The 22,171-nt window shown below is 37.8% G+C and overlaps 4 protein-coding genes across 5 annotated transcripts; 1 reads left to right on the top strand and 3 right to left on the bottom strand.

The window, feature by feature from the left end:
* Window positions 1-74: 74 nt before the first annotated feature.
* On the bottom strand, window positions 75-3,768 carry LOC121808006 (tRNA (guanine(37)-N1)-methyltransferase 2-like). Of its 2 annotated transcripts, XM_042208342.1 has the most exons (11): window positions 3,565-3,768; window positions 3,378-3,475; window positions 3,160-3,264; window positions 2,601-2,663; window positions 2,362-2,435; window positions 1,542-2,067; window positions 1,333-1,431; window positions 1,025-1,183; window positions 616-722; window positions 454-528; window positions 75-380 (listed from the first exon to the last, which is right to left on the bottom strand). In XM_042208342.1, exons 1-11 carry the CDS (start codon window positions 3,657-3,659, stop codon window positions 294-296), a joined length of 1,488 nt encoding a protein of 495 aa, XP_042064276.1. In that variant the 5' UTR covers window positions 3,660-3,768; the 3' UTR covers window positions 75-293. The 2 variants fall into 2 exon arrangements, with proteins under 2 accessions (XP_042064276.1, XP_042064277.1); XM_042208343.1 differs by lacking the exon at window positions 1,333-1,431.
* Window positions 3,769-5,834: 2,066 nt separating this feature from the next.
* On the bottom strand, window positions 5,835-8,190 carry LOC121807469 (ALA-interacting subunit 1-like). The gene is made up of 8 exons (XM_042207703.1): window positions 8,051-8,190; window positions 7,896-7,954; window positions 7,747-7,821; window positions 7,451-7,561; window positions 7,295-7,365; window positions 6,900-7,200; window positions 6,255-6,544; window positions 5,835-6,177 (listed from the first exon to the last, which is right to left on the bottom strand). The coding sequence occupies exons 1-8, from the start codon at window positions 8,097-8,099 to the stop codon at window positions 6,123-6,125; spliced, it is 1,011 nt and encodes a 336-aa protein (XP_042063637.1). The 5' UTR covers window positions 8,100-8,190; the 3' UTR covers window positions 5,835-6,122.
* Window positions 8,191-8,862: 672 nt separating this feature from the next.
* LOC121807470 (succinate dehydrogenase subunit 4, mitochondrial-like) lies at window positions 8,863-11,116 on the bottom strand. The gene is made up of 3 exons (XM_042207704.1): window positions 10,993-11,116; window positions 10,655-10,908; window positions 8,863-9,336 (listed from the first exon to the last, which is right to left on the bottom strand). Exons 2-3 carry the CDS (start codon window positions 10,895-10,897, stop codon window positions 9,163-9,165), a joined length of 417 nt encoding a protein of 138 aa, XP_042063638.1. The 5' UTR covers window positions 10,898-10,908; window positions 10,993-11,116; the 3' UTR covers window positions 8,863-9,162.
* Window positions 11,117-16,166: 5,050 nt separating this feature from the next.
* On the top strand, window positions 16,167-21,955 carry LOC121808589 (probable cyclic nucleotide-gated ion channel 20, chloroplastic). Its single transcript, XM_042209153.1, has 13 exons — window positions 16,167-16,612; window positions 17,204-17,699; window positions 17,955-18,146; window positions 18,362-18,460; window positions 18,949-19,086; window positions 19,246-19,485; window positions 19,584-19,847; window positions 20,048-20,193; window positions 20,302-20,379; window positions 20,521-20,650; window positions 20,738-20,984; window positions 21,174-21,333; window positions 21,591-21,955. Exons 2-13 carry the CDS (start codon window positions 17,217-17,219, stop codon window positions 21,685-21,687), a joined length of 2,274 nt encoding a protein of 757 aa, XP_042065087.1. The 5' UTR covers window positions 16,167-16,612; window positions 17,204-17,216; the 3' UTR covers window positions 21,688-21,955.
* Window positions 21,956-22,171: the final 216 nt, after the last annotated feature.

The raw sequence follows: 22,171 nt of genomic DNA, 5'->3' as shown, positions 1-22,171 counted from the left end.
TTAGCTGCATATTTTTACCCTTATTATTTGTATAGGCTAGGATTTTGTAGTTTATGTAATCGAACACAAGGATCAAATTTAATACTAGTACACAAAAAGCATTAAATACTTTTATACATGATCCAATACAAAACTGAAAACACCAAGAAACAATGTGCAAAAAGGTGGGTTGCCTATAGGCTACAACAGCAGCTGCACTAGGCATAAAACAGTTGATTTCCCATGGAAAAGAGGAGCAGCTGCATCTAATCATGAAGTAGTTTGATGGCCGTTGCAAAGTCCGTAGTACCCCATCACAAAGCAGGGGCGATTTCAGTCGGAGTCTCAGCACCACCAATGCAGGCTTCCTCAGGTAACCTGAAGCTTAAACAAAACATTGCCTGCAGAAAATCAAGTCCATGATTCAGAATCTTAGTTATCATTTATGGAGGACCGACCTGGGCTTATTTATACCTTGTTTGGCGCAACATCTCTAACCCTGTGAAATATTGGATCTTGTATACTAGCCCCAAGTGCAGCCTCTGCTATCTGATGAGCACCAAAGATTCAAATTTATATGGAATGCTTAGCTAAAGTTTGAGAATAGAAACAGAGAGATGATATGAAAATGCGTACTGATTTTATTGAATCCTCTGTCTCATTTGATCGTATGAAGCAATAACAGTGTATCCATGGGAGAGACCCTTTCCAGTATTTTCTGTTGACAACACCTCTCAAGGAATCTGCACAATTATACAACAATCAGAGGGAATTTCAAACTATACACCCAAACACCAAAGAAGTAGTTAATCATTTGAAAAATACAAGCATTTGCTCTGTTGTGCAATCTAGCATCAATCCCAGACATTGGAATAAATAAATTTTACAAAAAACACTAAATTTTAATAGGTACTATGCAATGTAGTTTTCCCTCGAACTATTCAGACATCACCAAATTCTGGGATGCAATATACTTGCTTCTTTGTGACAGCTTGAGTTAAGCTATTGACATAGAAAGTTGGGAAACACAAAAAAAACAACTCACCAAGAAAGTGTATAGCAGAAGCAGGTAGGTTCATGATGACGTGATCAATGTGCTCCCAGGGCTTCGCACTGAAAGGGCGAGATCCTATAACATGCTTATTCAAGTTCCGTTTCTTTCTTTCAGGAACACAGTTACCAGCACTGCTACCGTTTCCATTTTCTGTAAGTAATATAGCATAGCATTGGATTTAGTAGCTATATAAAGATGTAACAGGAAAGTGGGAAACTACTAATCACTTGATCCTATCCTCAAATATTAACGGTGACACCAACTTAAAGCAATTCACACTTTATACAATGCTACCATACCTTCATGCAAGCTTTCAGAGCGTCTTTTTACAGAGGTTATATTTCCTTCTACCTTTGCTCTCAACAGTTCATTACTTTCAAATTCAGCACCAGTCTCACCTGGAGTTTCTTGCATAAAACCCTCATAAGCTCTAGGGTCTAACTTAATAACTCATATTACATACAACAAAAGATCTATATACAGAAAAATAATCCACATAAAACATTACCAGTTAGACAGCTGTCTTCCAGCTTTGTCTGTGTGTTATGAGGCATGTCCTCTTTCTCAGAAGTCTTCAAGTTTTCTTTATTAGACACCAGACAGCCTTCACTTGAAGGAACTTCCATTAGTGAAGATATAAATTTCCGCCCATCCAAATTGTAGGCACGGACAAGATCAGAAACCTTGTTGGTTTGAGCATTAATATTTAGATAATGAACACTATCAGGATTTAAATCATTTGCATACACTTGGCATCCTTTTTGTGCTGCTGGAATAGCAAATGGGCCAATACCAGCAAACATATCACACACAACATCCCCGGTGTGGAACTTTGAAATTAGCCTTAAATGCTCATGTTCCAATCTAGAATTCCAGTAGACCAAACTGTAATCGAGCTTGAAGGTTGCTCCATACTGCTTCACCTCTGTAACCATATCCGAATCTCCCGCCAGTACTTCAAATTTTGGCACACGAAACTCATTAGTTATAGATCCAACTTTGTTGACAATGGTCTTGATTCGTGGATAATTTTTCTGTAAATGGGACATAAAGGGGAAATAAATGGCAAATGGTTCCAAATCTTATAAATAAGGTCATTCAAAGATCACTTCTTTATATGCAAGTTAGACTCTGCCAAGTACTATTGAGTATATGCATAAAATATTTCGTATCTCACTCATTCTCAAAAGAATTTATACCAAAAAAAGAGCAAATTCTAAAGCACAAATTTGACCATTGATCTTTCTCAGATCCAAATTTGACACTGTGCAGTATCATTTTATAATAGATTCCAAAATGACATTTAAGTAATTGGAAGGCTAACATACATCATAGATAACTTTTGCTATAACATCCTTGTATGGGAGTAACTCATCTGGTATATTGAGGTGGGCAATGTAACCTGCAAAATGAGTTATAAATTTATAATCATTAACGGAAACCAGACATCCTAATCTTCTATTTGCAAAGCACGACAACTCATCCAATATGGTTCCAGTATAGCCTACATAATAGTACTATAAAACAAAAGATGTAATGTAAGAAGGCTAAAACATAAAATACTTAACTATGGTCTCAAACGATGAAGGTACATCAAGCCCAGGTGGAAGAATCTGCTTTAGTATATGATCTGTAACACAGTTATGAAGAAAAGTTAACATCCAAAAATGATAATTAGTGTGTACCGGTCATCCAAAACAGCATACAGCATGAGTAGGTTATCGTCACCAAAATTAACTGAACCCAGTGGGCCAAAACTGAATTCAGTGAAGCATATCCAACCCAACTGCAACTAAAACCAAATACGATATATACATATCATTCTGATACATCAAACTGAAAATCACCAGTTAATATAAAACAGATTAAGGCATCACATTACCTATGCAATATAAAAAGAAAACAGTTCCCACTTGACATTATATACTAAGTTTTACACCTTCCAAAAGCACAATTTGTGCAAAGAAAATAAAAAAAGATAAGAAATTTGGATTAAAAATGCCAATTTGAACAGCTGAAGGTGAAATGAGAGCATACAATCATTTCCTAGAATAAATGCTGGTTTATTAGTTGATCTGAAATAGAAAAGCCCTAATCTGGTAAGCTTCATAATGTAGATGATCTACCTGCAGCCCAATATGAATAACCAAGTGTCATTGAATACGGAACTACTTGGATTTCAAAGAGCTCTTTCAGTTCATCAACTTTACCAGCAGGAATTTCGGATAATTCTGTCAGGATTTGACAAAATCAAACCATTAGCATTCAATAATGCTAAAATAAAAATTAACAATCTTAGAAAACTTTCAAGCAAACCCGCAAAATTTCCTCTTATAATTAATACCAGGACTTTTAATCTTCTCGGACAATAGCAGGTAGCGATTCTTATCAGACGTCGGATCCTCAGTTACAGGTTTGATGCGTGGTCTGTCAAGTAAATGCCTACACAAACAAAAAAATAATCAATAATTAATCAATGCAACATAGAATTTGAGAAAACGCAAGATAAATGGAGTTATTCATACACACACCCATTTAGAATCCGTGATGCGAGCTTGCAATGCTCCCGCGGCACTCGAAGCGCCAACAAATTCAACTCCACATCAAATATTTTCTCGTCCAACATTTTAACACTTGATTTTTTCAGGCCACTATGTAATTTGGCCGTGTCTCCGTAGCAATTCAAAATTTGTTTTCCTTTTCCAACTGGATTTGTGTAGGGTTTAATTAGGGCTCTTCCGTTTGTCCCTTTATTTCTGTGATATGAAAGATGATTTATTATTAACCCGGCCCCTAGAGGTCTCCAAACCGAACCGGCCCGGACGAACCGGCCCGGAATCGTCACCGGCGGTTCGAACCGGGACCGGAACTGCCCGAACCGCCGGGCCGGTTCAGGTTCACAAAAATTGAAGAACCGTAACCGGCGGGTCCGAACCGCCGGTTCGGCGGTTCCCGACACCTACCGACACCTTTTCAGGCCTACTTCCTAGCCTTTTCAGAAACCGCTCCCCCGGCCGCCGGTTTGGTCAGAAACCGTTGACGGAAACAGCCGGTTTCGGCCGAAAAACCGCCGGTTCCGGTGGTAAACCGGCGGTTCCAACGGTAATTTCAAAAATTTGAATTTTTAAATTCGACGAAAACCGCCGGAAAATTGGCGGTTCGGCCGTTTTTTCAAAAAAAAAAATTTAATCACAATTTTCCCCTATAAATACCCCCTCCTCTTCATTTCTACTCACCACATTCTTGTGTTAATAAGAATTTCTCTCTCAATCTCAATTTCTCTATTCTCCATCCTCATTCTCTCAAGTTGTTTACGTTATTTGCGCTCATACTTTACTCTCACGTTGTTCACGTTATCATCTTCACGACTTTCAATTTCCATAAATATTTATATCATGTCTTCATCTCGTCGTGGTGGTGATCAGGGCAAGGGAATTGCCCAAAATCAAAGTCAAAGTGATACGTAGGCATCTCAACTTAAATTTCAACTTAAATTTTAAATTTAAGTTTAAATTTAAGTTGAGCTCAAGTCCTTTTCCTTTATTTCTTTTTTCTCCCCTTTGTTTCGAATATGTAATTTTGTAAATTGTAATCAAGACTTTAAGTCTTTTGTAATTTATAATTTTGAAGCTGTAACTTCTAATTTTTACTTTGTAATTTGTAAATTTTAAGTTGTAATTTGTAATTTTAAAGTTATAATTTGTAATTTTGAAGTTGTAATTTGTATCAATAAAATTGCATTTGTACATCGCTTTATTCTAATTTTATTTATGCAAATATATTTACATTTTTTACTTGAATTACAAATTTACAAAAAAAAATTTAAACGAACCGCCGAACCGGCCGAACCGGCCCGGAACCGGATTTGCACCGACGGTTCGGCGGTTCACGAACCGGAACCGCCGAACCTTGGCCGGGCCGGTTCAGGTTCCATCATTTCTCGAACCGGAACCGGCGGTTCCGAACCGTGAACCGTCGGTTCCCGAACCGTGGTGACGTCTACCGGCCCCAGTAAAAAGTGATAAAGTGGAGTAGTAGATTTCATAAGGTATTCTTTTTCTAAGTATATAGATTCTTTCTATTTAGACATTTAATATAATTTCAATTATTTTGCACAAAGTATTACTATTATTTACAAATTAATAGTATAATTTAATTAAAAAAATTAATCTAAGTATTTAAATTATGCATTGCAATACAATAATTATTACTCCGTTACATTTGTAATTAATAGTTTATTAATAAAAACTTAATAGTATAATTTTAAAATTATTAATTATTATTATTATGTCATGCTCGATTGAATTTAATTAATTAATATAAGTTCAAAATCAAAATTATAACAACTTTCTTTAATATCCGTGAAGGATTTGGGGATAGTTTCATCCTAAAAAAGAGTTTAAAAAAGTGAAGGTTAAACTCTATCATATAATGTAATCATACCCTAAGTTAATTGACTACTACTGAAGGACCGCATGAGTGCAAACGAACGGCATAGTTACTATTTATGAAGTTCACTCTACAAACAAAACTTACACGTTGACATCCGGACCGCATGAGTGCAAACGAACGGCATAGTTACTATTTATAAAGTTCACTCTACAAACAAAACTTACAGGTTGACATCCGGTATCAAATTGATAGTTTGAAGTTTAATTAAATAGTAGTACTACTATTTTTATTGTTGGGTACTAAGTGTATTTTATTAAGAAATGTGTAAACATGTTTACTTACTGTACTCCAAAAATAGGTGTCTCTACAAACACAGAAACAATAGATGAATTGAAGAAATGAGTAATAAAGACAAGAATATATCACTTTCATTCGATCAACTTGTTGCAATAAACCCCACTTGGCAAATACAATGAAGCATAAATATGAGCTAAGAAGCAAAAGTCTCCATAATTTCGAAACAGAAATTCTCCGCCAGCCATGACTTTCTTTAGTACTGATAAAAGTTTTGTAAAAAAGGAAGAAAAAAGAATAGCAATCCCATCCCATGATGAAAAATGTTGCAAGAACTGCTTCACCCCTCTCTCTAAACAAGAGAGAGAATCATAGTACTTCATTGTTGTAAGTAACAAAACAGTCAATCCAGGTTTGGGCTCTTGTTCCATGACAGATAGGAGGGATCTCCCAAAGGCCTGCACAGAGATGATCAACAACAAGAATCTGAGATAATGAATACAAAAACTTGAAATTAAAGTGGTGAGTTAGTTACCTTGGCTTGAAAACATAAAGAAGTGAGAAAATGACACCAAGAACAATGCTGGTCCCTCCAACAGCCATGTACATTTTGCCAATAAAGTCATTCTTCCCACCAATCCATGTTGCCGTTGAGATCACCAGCTTCTTCTTCCCATTGAAGGAGTATGTATTGTAGTTGTTCTGTATAGTCACTGTGATCTTCTCATTGGCTTCGAGGTCTGTCTCGATCCTCCCGTATAGCTTCCTGAATGTAGGCAGCGCTGAAGTCCGCATCCACACCATCAGATCCTCTTGCTGGCTCAGCTGTTTTCACATATGTAACCAAAGATCAACGTGCAAACATATGACGGAAGATCAATGTGGCAAGAAATAAGGAAAGAATACAAAAGGCTTAGACATATGACAGCAAATCATTTGCAAGAAAATGAACAAAAATAACACATGACAACAGATTGAAAGGTGCAAGAAAGATAACCATAAATAGAAAGTGTATTTTCTGATTTAGTTGCTGTTTTGGAAGTTATATGTGTATGCAAATTGATGATCCTAGCAAGATGGAGGCATATAGTGACGATCCCATTTGAGTAAAAAAACAGACAAAAGAACATATGACAAACAACTCAACATTTGCAAGAAAAACAGTGATAGGTATACTAACAGGTATACTCTCATCAAGTTTTCCTCCCCCAATCAAGGTGCCATTCTGGAAGTTCTTGGGGTAGATATTGGAACCGAATTTATGAGTTCTATCGCTCCTCCAAGCAATGTCTTTCTTGTTAATTTGCAAAGCAGCATCGTTCTTGGACAGCATGTAGGTGTCGTTGAACAAACTCCAAGCAATGAGCCCACATGGAACAATGGGCTTACCATCACCTGTCTGCCCTTCTGGATCGCATGGAGTGGTGCTAGACTCAGCTTTGGGGTTCCATAGCTGACGGTCACTTCTGCTTTTCACATATCTGCACCAGCAAAAGGATAGCTAATTAAATCCCCTTTTCGTTCTGTTTCAACTAGTCCACGTTGATCTAATTGCAACACGATGATTTCAATAACCTTCTATGATTCTGATAGAAGTTGTCAAGCTGGTAATACACATAGACTGGCTTCCTCATCTTCTTTGGAATCTGTAGGGTGAGAATAGGCCATGAAACAAGAGATTCAACACCAATAAATTCATAAAAAAACAGATAAGGAGATTAGACTAATTACAGTGAAGGTCCTGATGCAGGTTTTGTTTGTTGCAGGATCTTTGATGAAGCCAACCTTCTGGTCAGTTGATGGAATGCACACGTCGTCATAACGGTCCACCACTTCAACCACCTAAATTTATACACATGTAACAGTTGATCATTTTTTACACAAACAAAAACAAGCTAGGATCTTTTAAATGGGGAACAGCAGAATTCTAGATATGCTTCTGTTTTCCAATGAATTTTTGCAAAAAAAAAAGCATGAAAACCAGCAAAAAAATACAATCTTTATGATCAGAGATGGAAGATGATTACATTCTCGGATGCGGAAAGAGCGAGCAGACCGATTGGAATGAAGATTATACCAAGGCACATGAGAATTCCAATGACCTAAAATCAACAATTATGATCAAAGACAGACAATCTATTAGTATAATCAATGATCAAAGATTGAGAAAACATACCAATGCAGGAGTAAGAATCGGTTTGCAGGCGGGGAGTTCTTGCTGAGTAAATCTTGAATCTGCAAAAAAATAAAAATTTAACAATTGACCATGAAAAAGATTGTAACATGCATAACACAAAAAAATACATTTGAGGGAAATTTAGGAGATTTTACATCTGGGTTTCCTGGAAACCTTTTTAGAGGGTCCATCCTCAGAACTCATTTGAAAATGAAAATTTATTGTCCTTTTTTCAGATAAAGAACATAATCTGAATCCTTAAATGTGTGCTTTTCTTTGAAAGGAAGAAAATCAAGTCGTGTAATGATATGTTTGGAATCTCCCTATGCTTCTAATCTTAGTGTTTCTTTGTTTTTAGGGAGATTGCAAATTAAATTTAAATCGGGATTATTGGCGAATGAAGCGCAAAGCGAGGTCATAACTGAACGCATCAATTTAACAAGGATGCTCAACTTGCATGTCCCTGTTCACTATCCAATTAAATGGCCAAAATAATTAATTAAAAACTACTATGATGAGAATGAATTACAATTTTTTTTTAACTTTTCGAAATAAAATGACAATAGTAAAATTTAGTCATATTATTTAGTTAAGACATAAATAAGAGCAAATATAAAGGATTGTTTGTTCCATTATCCTTTGTTTTTTTATTAATTAAATCAACTAATAATTATAATGGACAAACCATCTTCTTATAATTGGTGGAAATTAGATTTTGCAATAGCACCATAAAATATGCTCTATAATGTAGCAGTAACATTTAGGTGTTACACTCAGTTATTATGTAATTTAAGTATAATTTTGTTTATATTATTGCTATCAATTAATTGTGTGGTCATTTTGTTTAGTTTTCATAGTAAAAGTTGAAGGAAACTTGAGTAGGAGATGTAAAGGAAAGGGGAATCTGTCAATATGGTTTAGCAATCAGTGTGGTGTATATAATATCTAATCTGTGTAGAACATGATCTAGCAACTTCGGGATTCTAATAATTATTTTACGAAAGAACATACCTACTCTGTTTCGAAAAATGCATGCATCGCAAATGCAGCAACTGTACAAAAACAGAAATCACACCAAAAGTTCGTACTTGCTCTGCAAGATCAATTTTATTTCCTATTAAACAATCTATACCAGAATCCATACATTTCCAGACAGAGATTAGTCATCTGAAGAACACTTTATTCATTTCCCTTCTTGCTAAAGGCAGGAATATTGTGCCTGAGGGGAGTTCAAACTGGGCACTTTTGCACGTAGACAAATTCGCCTTCAGAGATCAGCGACAGCCACGACAACATCCTTGGTCATGATTATAACAAACAGTCTCAAACAGATTGAGATCCATGTTCGAGTCATTTCATGGTGAACATAATCAGCCAGAACCTCTTCCATTCCGTCATTTATATGCCAGAGTACAGACCGAATAGCTCTAGTTCCTGGGATCTGGAAATAACCAATCTTTTCTATTAGAACAGTTACCATGAACTATATATAGTCTTAAAAATCTACAGAAAACTGAATGCAGCAGGCCTGCTTAATGCTTAATAACTTGGAAACAAATAACAAGGTGCACAAGTGTTAACAAAGAAATATACTCAGCAACATAATCTCAAAGGAATTTTATGAGAACTATGACGAGAACAAGTGGAGCCTTTTGTCAAAGATGATCATGGTCGGAAGGGACCTCATTCATGGAGAGAGAAGCTAATGCCCAAATGGGGAGTCAAAAAGGCATAGACAAGACTGACCACGGATATGCATTTTAAACAGAGTCGTGAGATTGCACAGGAAAAGATAAAGAACTTTTGCACCTAAAGAACATTAGGGGCGAGTTTACATTTGAGAACTAGCCTAGATAGATAAAAGTAGTATAGGCTAACCTATTACTCCCTCCGTCCCTGAAAAGTATGAAATATTTCCTTATTAGTCCGTCTCTGAAAATTATGAAATTTCTAATTTTGGAACAGTTAAATAACACATTACCCCTAAACGTCATTTTATTAACAAATTATACAATTACACTACAATACTAATGATGTGGAGCACCCGCACCACTAACACTACTTATACTACCATTTACCTTTCTCTCTTACTTTACCAATTATACATTAAAACCCGTGCCGAACCAAATGTTCATACTTTTCAAGGACGGATGGAATATTTACTAAGATGAACTGGAAGTTTGATACTACATCCCAAAACCCTTGATAAATTTCTTATCATTTAAGATAATTTCGTTTGACTAACATTCCATTGAAAGGGTAGGATTAGAAAAATGTTAGTAGTCAGGATAATAATACCCAATCATACATCATACTCTCAATCATGAAAAGTAAACACTCCCTAGAAGTTCTAGGAGCATATCCTTCTAAAGCCTGTGTTTCTGATTCTGAAGGATTAACAAGACTTTGCATTTCAATAGCCCAGGCCAATTGGAATATAACCAATAGATATACTCGAGCAACTGATCCATAGCAAAATCAAATCCGAAAACTAGAGTATCTGTTTGTAAGACATGAAATACATTTCCATATAAGATCACAAATTTTTCAGCTCATTAACGGAAACAAACTCCTCAAATACATAAAACAGAAGCGCAAAAAGAGATCATGCGAATGCCATCTCCATCGAACTCACAATTACACAACCAGATCTCTTTCTACTCTACGCTTATAGCACTACAATCGCGAAAAAAGTTGAATTGTGACGAAATCAATAATGCATTTCCGAGTCACTAGAAAACGAAACCAAAACGACGTACCTGGGCAGAAGAGGAGGAGTAGGGGCGGGATGCTACGCGGTTGAGGCATGACGCAGAGAACAGGGTAGAAGAAGAGATGTTGCTGCCAGTGGGGAACATTAGGGCACGGGGGCGCCCGATAGCCAATTGGCCGGCGGCGGATGGAGTGTGGGGAATCTGGCGGCCGGCGCTGGACGCTCGGAAGGCTGACGCCGCCGATCTGCTCAGGCGAATCGCCGCTGATGCGCTTCTAGAATTTGCCATCGTACTGGCTTCTGATTAAAGAAAAAACAGAAATTGAAAAACGCGCAAAAACAATGCGATTATCTGGAGGATCTTCAATCGATGAAGGCATGTACCTCAAAATTCTTCACTAGGATTTGATTCACCTGCTTAGGTTTCGTTCTACAATGTTCAATAATTGAAATAAAACTATCCCAAGTTTGTATGAAAGATGGCGAAACGGGTTACCGCGGGTACCGATTTGTCGGGTACAGGTACCTGATTTCAGTCAAATTTGTTATTTCAATATTAGTCCCGCAATATATCGGGATTATTCGACACCCGTGTCGGGTATCCCGTATCCTATATTGCAGCCTCTCGTACCCGATTCGAAATTGGTGCGTGATAATGTGAGATTTAACCTGCGGGTACCGACTTGTCGGGTACAGGTACCTGATTTCAGTCAAATTTGTTATTTCAATATTAGTCCCGCAATATATCGGGATTATTCGACACCCGTGTCGGGTATCCCGTATCCTATATTGCAGCTTCTCGTACCCGATTCGAAATTGGTGTGTGATAATGTGAGATTTTCAAGTTTGAGTATGCTGAGCTTGGCCAAGTTTGAATACTTGTCACTAAGATTGTTGAAGTTTTGCTTATTACATTCTTTTTCGACTCTTTACTAGTATTATCAAGATTTGATATTGTGAAAAAAAAAACAATATACCGCCATATATAAAAAAAATACTACTCTCTATGTCCTACTTAAGATGACACATTTTTCTTTTTAATTTGTCCCAACTAAGATGATATATTTTCTTTTTTGGAAACTTTCTCTTTCCAATTAAAACACTCAACCATTTTTTCCCACTCCTATTAAAATATTCATATCTCTTTCTCTCTCTATTTTAATACTTACACCCGACTTTTTCTGTCTCCAATTAAATATATTAACCAATAACTCCTAAAATCTCGTGTCGGCCAAGGAATGTGTCATCTTAGCCGGGACAGAGGGAGTATTAAAAGTTTCTCTCTTCCAGCAATAATAGTAGCTAACAATATTTCCCAATTTGTAGTGCTCTCTACGTATGAACCTTCTAATTTCATAAACTTCTTTCTCTCTAATGAGGTGATACCTATTCTCCATTAACAATACTTTAAACAAAAACTATTTTTATCTCTCTTTCTTTTTCAATTATGCATTAAAATCCGTGCCGAACCAAATGTTCATACTTTACAGCGACCGACGTAAGAAGTACTCTCTCCGTCCGTGAATTGTTGTCCAGTTTTGCCATTTCGGTCGGTTCACGAAATGTTGTCCAATTTGCTTCTTTTTTTCCCATTTTTAGTAATGGTCCCCACTTTCCACTAACTTATTACACTCACATTCTATTTTAAAACCAATATATAAATGTGGACATACATTTCATTAACTTTTTCCACTCACTTTTCTTAAAACTCATGCCAAGTCAAACATGGATAACATTTTGCGGACGGAGGGAGTATTAATTTTGGTGGCTTATTTTTTATTCGCCATGTATACTTATTCCCGATGAGTCTCACAACAATAATTTATAATAAAACATTTAAAAATGGGTATATGGCTAATACTAATTGTTGGTTGTATTGGGCTATTAATTGGTGGACTATTATTGGGCTTGGGAAATTATTAGCCCAGGTGACATTGGGCTTGTGACTTGCCCTAGCCCAAATCCCGGATGGTATATAACCCTTCCTCCTCTCTCACCGCCTCATTATTCACTTCTCACTCTCTCTCTTGCTCTTTGTGTGTAGCGTTTCTGATTCCCTCTTCTCTCTTCATCTTTGTGATGATCGCCGGTTGTTTCCACTGTGATCTTTCATGGTTTTAGAGTGTTAGATCTTGTGTGAGTGGTGGTGAAGGCAACTGATTCGTTTGCCTGAGTTCTGGAGAAACTAGGGTTTCTGTTTTGAGGGTTTTCTGTGAGAATTGTTCGGTGAGAAGTGTAGATCCGGTGTAGAGGAGTGGTTTGGGGTTGGTTTCTGGGTGGTGAGGTGATTCACTGGTGAAACCTCCTGTGCTCCCTTGGATCTTGGTTCTGGATGAATAGATCTGTCCTATTGGCGGGTGGCTGAGCCATATTTGTGATCTATTGTGTTTTCCAGCTTCTTCTTCTCTAATTCTTTGATGTTACTGCACTAGATCCGTGTGGATCTCTCTTGTGTTACTGACTATTGATTTGAGTGTGCAAGTTACTCGGAGGTCCAGAGACGCATCCGGTCAAGGAGTGCGTGGTCCGAGTTTGATAGATATAAACTGTTGTAATAGCTAGTTCATTTGTAAAATCAGTCGCGAGGTTGATAGTTTGACTGAGCTATCTTGTACAAGAAAAAAGAGGTCTTGGTAAATAGTAAATTCGGAATAAGTATGATCCCTACACTAATAATATCAGGCATTATCGAGATTAACATGTATACTAGCACGGGTATCAGGTCGACTGGTCGAGATTGAAATTACCCTTTTGCCACCTGTATGGGTAAAGTTGACGGTGTTAAAGTTGTTAATGCATTAAAATAAATGTCTCGAGTCCACTATAATGCTTCTTAAATTTTTATTTATATACTTATTAAAATAGATTCCCCAATGAATGAGATTATTAATTTTGTGTTAGACTTTTTTGTGAATTATTGAAACTGAAACATTACATTAGAAGTCTTCGAAATTTTGCAATTACTTTTTATGGTGAAAGTTGAAATTGATGTGGCAAAATCAAATATACCGTGTCGCTAAAATCAGTCAATTTTGGATAAATCAACGTCATTTTAATTAATGCTCAAAATATAATAATTTTTTTATGTCGCGATTACAATTTGCTAAGTATAGCAAGGTCTGAGAAACCATGATGACCAAATTCATAATAACGCTTGATCACAAACACTTGAATGAAATCTTAGTTATCGTCTAAGCTACATAGTCTAGAAATACTCTATCCGTCCGCCATTAGGAGTCTTGGTTTATCAATTTAGTCCCCATCCTTAGGGTATCCACTATGGGGAGCCCGCGGCCATAGCCGTGGGTTGGGGCGGAGGGCGGGCGGGCTATAGTGGAGAAGTTGTCCGCCCGCGGGGCGGACACCGAAATGGGGGCGGTAGGGGGCAGATGGGCTTCAGCCGACTCCGGGGCGAGGACGCGGCGAAATGGGGGCGGACACGGCTATAGGCGCGGCGCCTATAGTAGCGGCACCGACCGCCGCGGCTATAGCCGATTAAATTTTTTTTTTTACATTTTAATTCACACATAAATACACCCCACTCCATTCATTATTTTCACACCATTCCAACTCTACATCTATAAAAATTTCTCTCACTACAATTTAGGGTCGGAAATGAACAATTTGTGGAGAGAAAGGTGGAATGCTTTGATTCAACAGGTGCAACACCAGGCCGCCCAGGAGGAAGCGACCCGTTTGGCGGAGGAGGCGGAGAATGCGGAGGATGCGATCCCTCGTGCCATTACTCATCGGCGGACAATCCCACGAGACCACGTCGGTGCGCACCAACGTCTAATGGATGATTACTTTGTGGATAACCCCCGTTATCCACCCGAGATATTCCGCCGGAGATTCAGGATGTCGCGACGGCTGTTCTACTATATAGCGACGAATTTGGCGGAGCGTTACCGGTGCTTCACCCTCCGGCGTGATGCGGCTGGCCGGATCGGGCTGTCTACGCAACAGAAGTGCACCGCTGCAATCCGGCAGCTTGCCTACGCCGGACCAGCGGACATGTTCGATGAATACCTACAGATGGGTGAGACGACTGGCCTCACGGTGCTTAGGCAGTTCTGTAAGGGGATCCGAGAAATTTTCGGTGGGGAGTTTCTACGGAAGCCCAACCCGGATGAGTGTCAGCGCCTACTGGATATGCACGGTTCGATGCACGGGTTCCCGGATAATTGTAATTTTAATTTTAATTTTAATTCTACTTCGTGTAGTCGTGTTCTTCTAATTACGTATAACCCGATAAATTTGTTCATAATTACTTGAAACATTATAAAATGAAAGTTGATTATAAAATTTGGGGGATATTGGAGGTGTCCACTATAGTGGCGGACACAAAATTTTGGAGCTATGGACAACAAAACTGGGGTTATGGATAAAAACTGGGGCGGGGCTATTGGGCGTGTCCGCGTTATAGTGGACACTCTTAGGAATCCCACTTTATTTTTGCTATAAATGGTAGGTAACTCATTACACTCACATTATATTATAAACTAATGAAGTATGTAAAAATGAGCCCTTAAATTTTACTATCTTTTTCCATCCAATTTCCTTTATATTTCATACCATCGGTGTCGAATTCCTAATGGCAGATGGAGGAAGTAACGATCAATGTTGTCTAAAATCAACAATGCACGATTGAAATGAACATGATTACATGAAGATATACACGTCAAAAAGCCCATACTTATTAAAAAAAGAAAAATGATCACATGAATGGTTTGCAAGGCGCAAATCCATTGGAAGGATTAAGAAGACCTATCATGCGGGCTATGATACAACAGAAGCAAGATGATACATCCATACTCGTCAAGGCATGTCCAAAAAGGAAGATGTGATGCTTGAGAAAATCAGAACTTGAAGACGTTGGTCAAAGTCGATTCTACGCCGATATTTCAGAGAGTGACCTTTGTGCCATCTCCCTACCTTGGGGCTGATGGACCTTTGGCACGGAGTTTAAGAATATTGTATTAAGGTGGCGTTCGGTTTTCAAGATAAAATAATACAAGATACAATCTATGATTAAGTTGTGAGATTATTTTAGTCACACGGGGTTAGCTATGACTAATTATCCCATGATTATCCATCTAAGATTGAGTTGGAGGACTAAATCTTATGAACCAAACACACTATTAATTTAATCATAAGATATCATCTTGCAAACCGAACACCCCTTAATGGATGGAGGAAAAAGTAAAAGAGAATAAAGTAAGAGAGATGAAGAGAGAATAAAATAAAAGTGAGAATTACTTTTTGTCAAAAATAAAAATGACTCAATTAACTTGAAACTTCTTTAAATAGAAAAATGACTCTGTTAACGTGGAACGGAGGGAACACATGATTTGCCTATAAATAATGATTTATTTAATTAATTTTCAATTTTTGAAAAAATTATGAAAGTTGAATAGGACGTTTTAGGTCAATTTTACGGGCTATTTTCAAATTATAAATATCCAGCCATGAATAAGCCTATTAAATTATGCTACTGGTACAGTAAATTTGAGGTTGAAGGACCTTGCTAATCGCAAGTGGGATTAAATTCTACGCCAGTCGTCACTCAAGTTCGAAAATCTCAAAGGAGGCTGCCACCAACCTTCATAACGCGACAAACACAATGGGGTCAACACACACACACACCCGCACGGCTCTGTGTGTTTTATTGTCTGTCCATACGACTACGACCTTGCCAACTTGCTGCAAAGTGCAAACTCTCTTTCGTCTTACCATCGTCTCAATCCCTTTACGGGTCAGCGCCTCAACTCCTTCTTTACCAAATTATTTTTAACCACGCATAGATTTCTTGACTGTCATACCAAATCAACGCCTTCCACTCTCTCTCTGCTCTTGCCTTTTCCCACTTCAATTATTGTTTTCGATTTCTTAATTATTTCCACTTAGATTTTCTTTAGCTGCCGTTGCTCTTCTGGGAGTATTTATATGCTCTATGGTGAGCTGAATTTTGAGTTTTGATTCTTTGCTCATATTACTACAGCAGGTACGTTGAATTTTCCATTTTCCTTTTCTGGGTTCGTTATTGTGATCACTGTGCAGTGGGCTTGGTTGCATGATTTTTTCTTGGTCAATTTGGTCAACTTAACCTCTGTTCTGTGATCAGGCATAGTGATGGTTGTTTAATTGCAACTCTCTGCTACTACTGTGAGTTATAGTTGCTCGTTTCATGCTTTTTGTTTCTTTTTCCTCATTTTTTAGTGGTTGCTTGTTTCAATTTTGTAATGTAAATAGTGAAATACTATTGGATCATGTTGAGGTATAAGAGAAAGCAGGAATTATAGAATGTCAATTGCAAAATTTCATGTCAACTTGATTTTCTCTTGCCTTCAACAATGCTACAGTGATTTAACATGGAAGTTCCCTGCAATTAATTATGGAACATGAATAAGTGGATGAAGAGAGGAATGGTATGATAAAAATTGATGGATTTTGTCGCTCCGGGAATCTAAATGTGGAATTGAGACTTCAAATCCTCAGCTTTCATGATTTTATGTTTTTAATGTGATGTTGGATGGAAGCATAGTTGTGTCTAGCTTTCAACCATCGAAAAATTAATTGTTTTGTTGACAAATAGGTATATTTGAGAAATGAGTTCTTATGAAAGAGATGAGATACCTATGCTACCAACTGCATACTTACAGTCAGACGCTGGGGATGACTCTGGTAGTAGAGGATTGTCAACCAGAAGAAGTGCTTCGATGTCTGTGCCTTCAAACTCTATGGATTCCTCTGAATATGAGCCAAGTCTTGTGGGTTTCACCGGTCCTTTGAGAAATCCAAGACGGGCTCCTAATACACAGATGAGCGGTCCTTTATATGCGAACCGCAACCAGGAGTTTGTCTTTCAACCTCCCAAAGGTACACTACGCCTAAAGGCGACTGAGCCCAAACTAGATGGGGCTGCCAATAATGGTTGGTCAGCGGAGAATTATGGGGGTAGGAATGAGCATCTTTTGAAGTCAGGGCAACTGGGGATGTGCAATGATCCATACTGCACAACTTGTCCAATGTATTACAATGTTAAGGGGCGCACAAAGCCTTCAAGAAAAACAGAGATATTTGATGCAAAGGTATTAAAAATTATGTCACGGGACCCAGGAATATTGCAATGTAAAAACCCTTTTCCTTATTTCTTGAAGTGGAACTGTGTTTGCATCTAAGCTATCTCTTTTTGTTGAAATTACAACTGCTTGACTGCATGATTTGTTTTCTTCACATTTCTCTTGATAACCAAACTTCTAAGTTTTGCACACTGTCTAGCAGTTCGTAATGCTTAACAAGTTTTACGTATTAATTTTGGTGTTATTCTGATACATTTGTTACAGTTTCACAATATGATACATGGAGATGGGAAAGGTTGGGCTAAGAGAATGTGGTCCTTTCTGTTCCCTTATATTGGAACAGTTATGAACCCCCACAATGGACATGTTCAACGGTGGAACCAGTTCTTTGTCCTTGCTTGCTCGTTTGCAGTGTTTTTGGACCCATTATTCTTTTTCCTGTTATTTGTGCAGCAGGTAAGCTTTTTAAAGCAAGTTGATCTTGCTCTATTCATGTCTTTTCATGATTAGCTTCACTGGATGCTATGAAATGTGAGAATAGTATCTTGTAAATTGATTGTTTTAGTCTTCATTTCCAAAGTTATGTGTGTAACCTTCTGTATATAAATACAGAAGGCAACAAATAAGCTCCCACATCTCGTATAAATCTGAACGTCACTATCTTTTACCAGGATAATAAGTGCATAGTACTAAATTGGCCGATGACAACAGCAATGATCGTCTTGAGAAGCATGACTGACTTCATTTACTTGCTCCATATACTCCTTCAGGTACATGCACTCGCACACCCTTACCACTCCATTGAATCCTTTTGTTGTTCCTTGTTCAATGCTGTTTTTAGCCTGTGCAGTTGGGTACTCAATCATTTTTGTACTGTGACAACAGAAGAAAACATTATCTTATTCTCTTAATTCTCATGCACTACTCATATAATACATGTGAAGAAAGTTAATACTACTATATTATCCTTAAATTTTCCTATCCTTATCTGGAAACGGGATACGTGGGTTCAGATTGATTCAGTTTTTAAAAAACTGAACTTTCAAACAATTACACTAGTGATCGGTGAAAATGGGCATTTCGGTCCTACTTATGCAAAATTTTCTCTCGCTTTCTCCTTAAAGAACTTTGCAATCCAAATACTTGCAGACCAAAAGAGCTTTTCGGGCAAAAGACATAGTAGTGATGCGTCCTTTGACTCCTTTTCTCGAAACATCTCTTACAATTACAAGTAAAGATATTATGTCATTTTTTGCAGTTCAGGCTAGCTTATGTTGCTCCTGAGTCCAGAGTTGCTGGATCTGGAGATTTAGTCGATGACCCTAAATTGATTGCTCGAAATTATTTCCGTGGATGCTTTGCTGTTGATTTCTTCATTGTACTGCCCCTTCCACAGGCAAGTAGTCTGTCCTGTTTCTGCTAATCTGCTGCATTAATATATTCTAATCTGATCACTGCATGTGAATATATCTCTATCTTCTTGTTTAATAGCAATATCACCGACCAGCATTTTAACCATTTAAACTGAGTTTATTTATTTGTTGGTTTTTCTTAGATAATTATATTAGTGGTCTTACCCGGTTCAATTGGAGCAAATTATGCAAAAAATCTTCTTCGAGCAGCAATACTCATACAGTATATTCCAAGGCTGTGGAGATTCTTACCTTTAGTTACTGGTCTATCTCCAACTGGCTTCATCTTTGAATCGGCATGGGCAAATTTTGTCATCAATCTTCTTACCTTTGTTTTGGCAAGCCATGTAGTCGGCTCGTGTTGGTATCTCTTTGGCCTGCAGGTTCGACTGCTCTGCTACTAGCATCATTCTTTGTCTTCTTTTTTCAAATTTCAAGCATTATGTTCCTTTTTAACTTTTAAGGATGTACTTCGGTGTAGAGGGTCAATCAATGTTTTCGAGACGCTTGTAGTAACAGCAATATTACGGACTGTACGGAATTCATCGACTGCGGACACGGAAATGCTAACGAGAGATTCACGGATAGTAGAGGAGATTGGGATATGTGGAAGAACAATGAGAATGCAAGTGCTTGTTTCGGGAAAGAAGGTTTTGACTTCGGGATTTATGAGACTGCTGTCAATCTAACCACTCATAGAAGTTTAGTTAAAAGATACGTGTACTCGTTGTTTTGGGGGTTTCAGGTATCTTTATGCGACACCATCATGTTATATCTATATTGATTTCATGTTTCCTCACATTTTGAGAAACGAACACAAGTCCTTAACCATAAAAACTCGAGAAAAATTTCCTTTACATGATTTGCTAGATATGCCATAGTTTCATTATTCTTGTAGAGACGATTTGAGTCTAACACAAATCCATCTTGTCAATCTTTGTGAAGCAAATTAGTACCCTTGCGGGAAATCAAGTTCCGAGCTACTTCGAGTGGGAAGTTCTTTTCACCATGGCTATCATAGGGATTGGTCTCCTGCTTTTTGCTTTGCTTATTGGGAATATGCAGAATTTTCTCCAGGCTCTTGGGCGCAGGTAGAAAATGGATGTCGAGTTCACACGAGAGATACGGAACTTGGATTTATATCTTCAATCAATCCAACTTTCAGTGTAGTGAAATATTTTATTTCTTTTTTCCTTCAGGAGATTAGAAATGTCTCTCAGGCGCCGTGATGTTGAGCAGTGGATGAGTCATCGTCGCTTGCCTGAAGATCTACGAAGGTATTTTTCTGAAGGATGGTTATGGTTATTATTTCATTTGTCTAAAAATGTTTTTTTATCTACCTATTTTTATATACAAAGAGCTAAAATAGTAGCATCATGCAATATCAGTCTGTTTATTTGTATTGGATGCATATGCAGGCTAGTTCGAGATTCAGAGCGTTATACTTGGGCTGCAACGAGAGGTGTAAACGAAGATAGTCTAATGGAAAACTTACCAGAAGATCTTCAACGAGAAATAAGGTGCCATCTCTTCAAGTTTGTGAAGAAAGTAAGTTTGTAACATAGTGAGGAGCACCAATTGTTTAGTATCACATGTTTAAGATCTTTGACTTTTGTACATCCGCTGTTGTTACAGGTCCGGATTTTCCAAATACTGCATGAACCAATCATAGACGCCATACGTGAGAAGCTGAAGACTAAAACATATATCAAAGGCAGTAACATCATGGTTCGTGGTGCCCTCGTGGACAAAATGGTTTTCATAATCCGGGGACAGATGGTTAACAAGGGAGAAGACGGGATTGAGACTGTTTTAACAGAGGGGGGTGTCTGTGGGGAAGAACTTCTTACCTGGTGCCTCGAGCATTCTTCCGTAAATAAAGGTATAATAAACCTGGAACTACTGTTCCCTTCTAGCTGTTTCTCACAATTCCTCCGAAGAATGACTTACTAAGTTGTATTTTGCATTTCTGAGGTTGTAAGAATGGTTGCTTGATGAGGATAGTCATCCTATAATTCCATTAAACTTGTCTTGAACTAGTGATAGAGTGCCTTCCTTTCTAATGTTTCAGATGTGAAGCGTAGGATCCCGGGACCTAGGTTGTTGAGCAACAGGAAGGTAACCTGCCTGACAAATGTCGAAGCCTTCGTCCTGCGCTGTGCTGATCTTGAAGAAGTGACGAGTTTGTTTGCAAGATTCTTGAAAAGTCCACGCGTTCAGGGTGCCATCAGGTAATCTACACTTTTCAAATCCATTCAATAAATATCTCAAAGTAATCATGCAAAATTATCTCTATACCTTGGATAGTTTGCAAGGTGTTCCCTATATGTCTATTCGTTATGCCCACGTTTTCTCCGAATCAAGATCTATATGTAGCTCATGAATAGTTCGGCTCATCTACTGTCGTAGATGTGTGTGTTGAATCGGTACATCCCAACCAGATGCGCCTCTATCTTATTGTTTTAACTCAATACAACTTGTCCTGCAGGTACGAGTCCCTCTACTGGCGCGCGCGTGCAGCCAGACAAATCCAGGTGGCGTGGAAGTACAGAATGAAGCGGATAAACCGCGCAGACTCCGTGTAACACATCCTCCTCCACAAGGCGTGTTTCTGTGCAGATAGATGATCCACACACAATGTAGGTGTGTGTTGGTGGTGAGTAATGTCGAAGATTAGTTTTTATGATTATTGTGTGCATCTAATGAAGTGGGCAGAGAAATGTTTGACATTATTTTGAGTAGTGAATAAATGTGTGATCTGTTTTGGAGCCAAAAGGTGTTGGATCAAAGTTAGAGATGCATTATTGTAATTAAAGATGTCTTACAGAATAGGTGAGAATTTTATTTTCTCTAGTCTGTTTCATCAGCTGTCAAATTATTATTTTCCCTCCCTCAATTATTCAATTTTCGTTCTCTTTCACTTTTTATAGTATCATCAAATCACAATTTAACTAAAAATGTCAATTAACTAAAATTCAAAAATATTAAATCATATTATATTGTTATCCACTATATTACCAATTCCATTTAAAACACTAAACAATTACATTTCTTAATCTCTATATCAAA

The sequence above is a fragment of the Salvia splendens genome, chromosome 6 (assembly GCF_004379255.2).
Source record: "Salvia splendens isolate huo1 chromosome 6, SspV2, whole genome shotgun sequence".
NCBI classification, from domain to species: Eukaryota; Viridiplantae; Streptophyta; class Magnoliopsida; order Lamiales; family Lamiaceae; genus Salvia; species Salvia splendens.
Note: the sequence above shows the minus strand (reverse complement) of the source record. Positions and strands in the feature narration are given on the sequence as shown.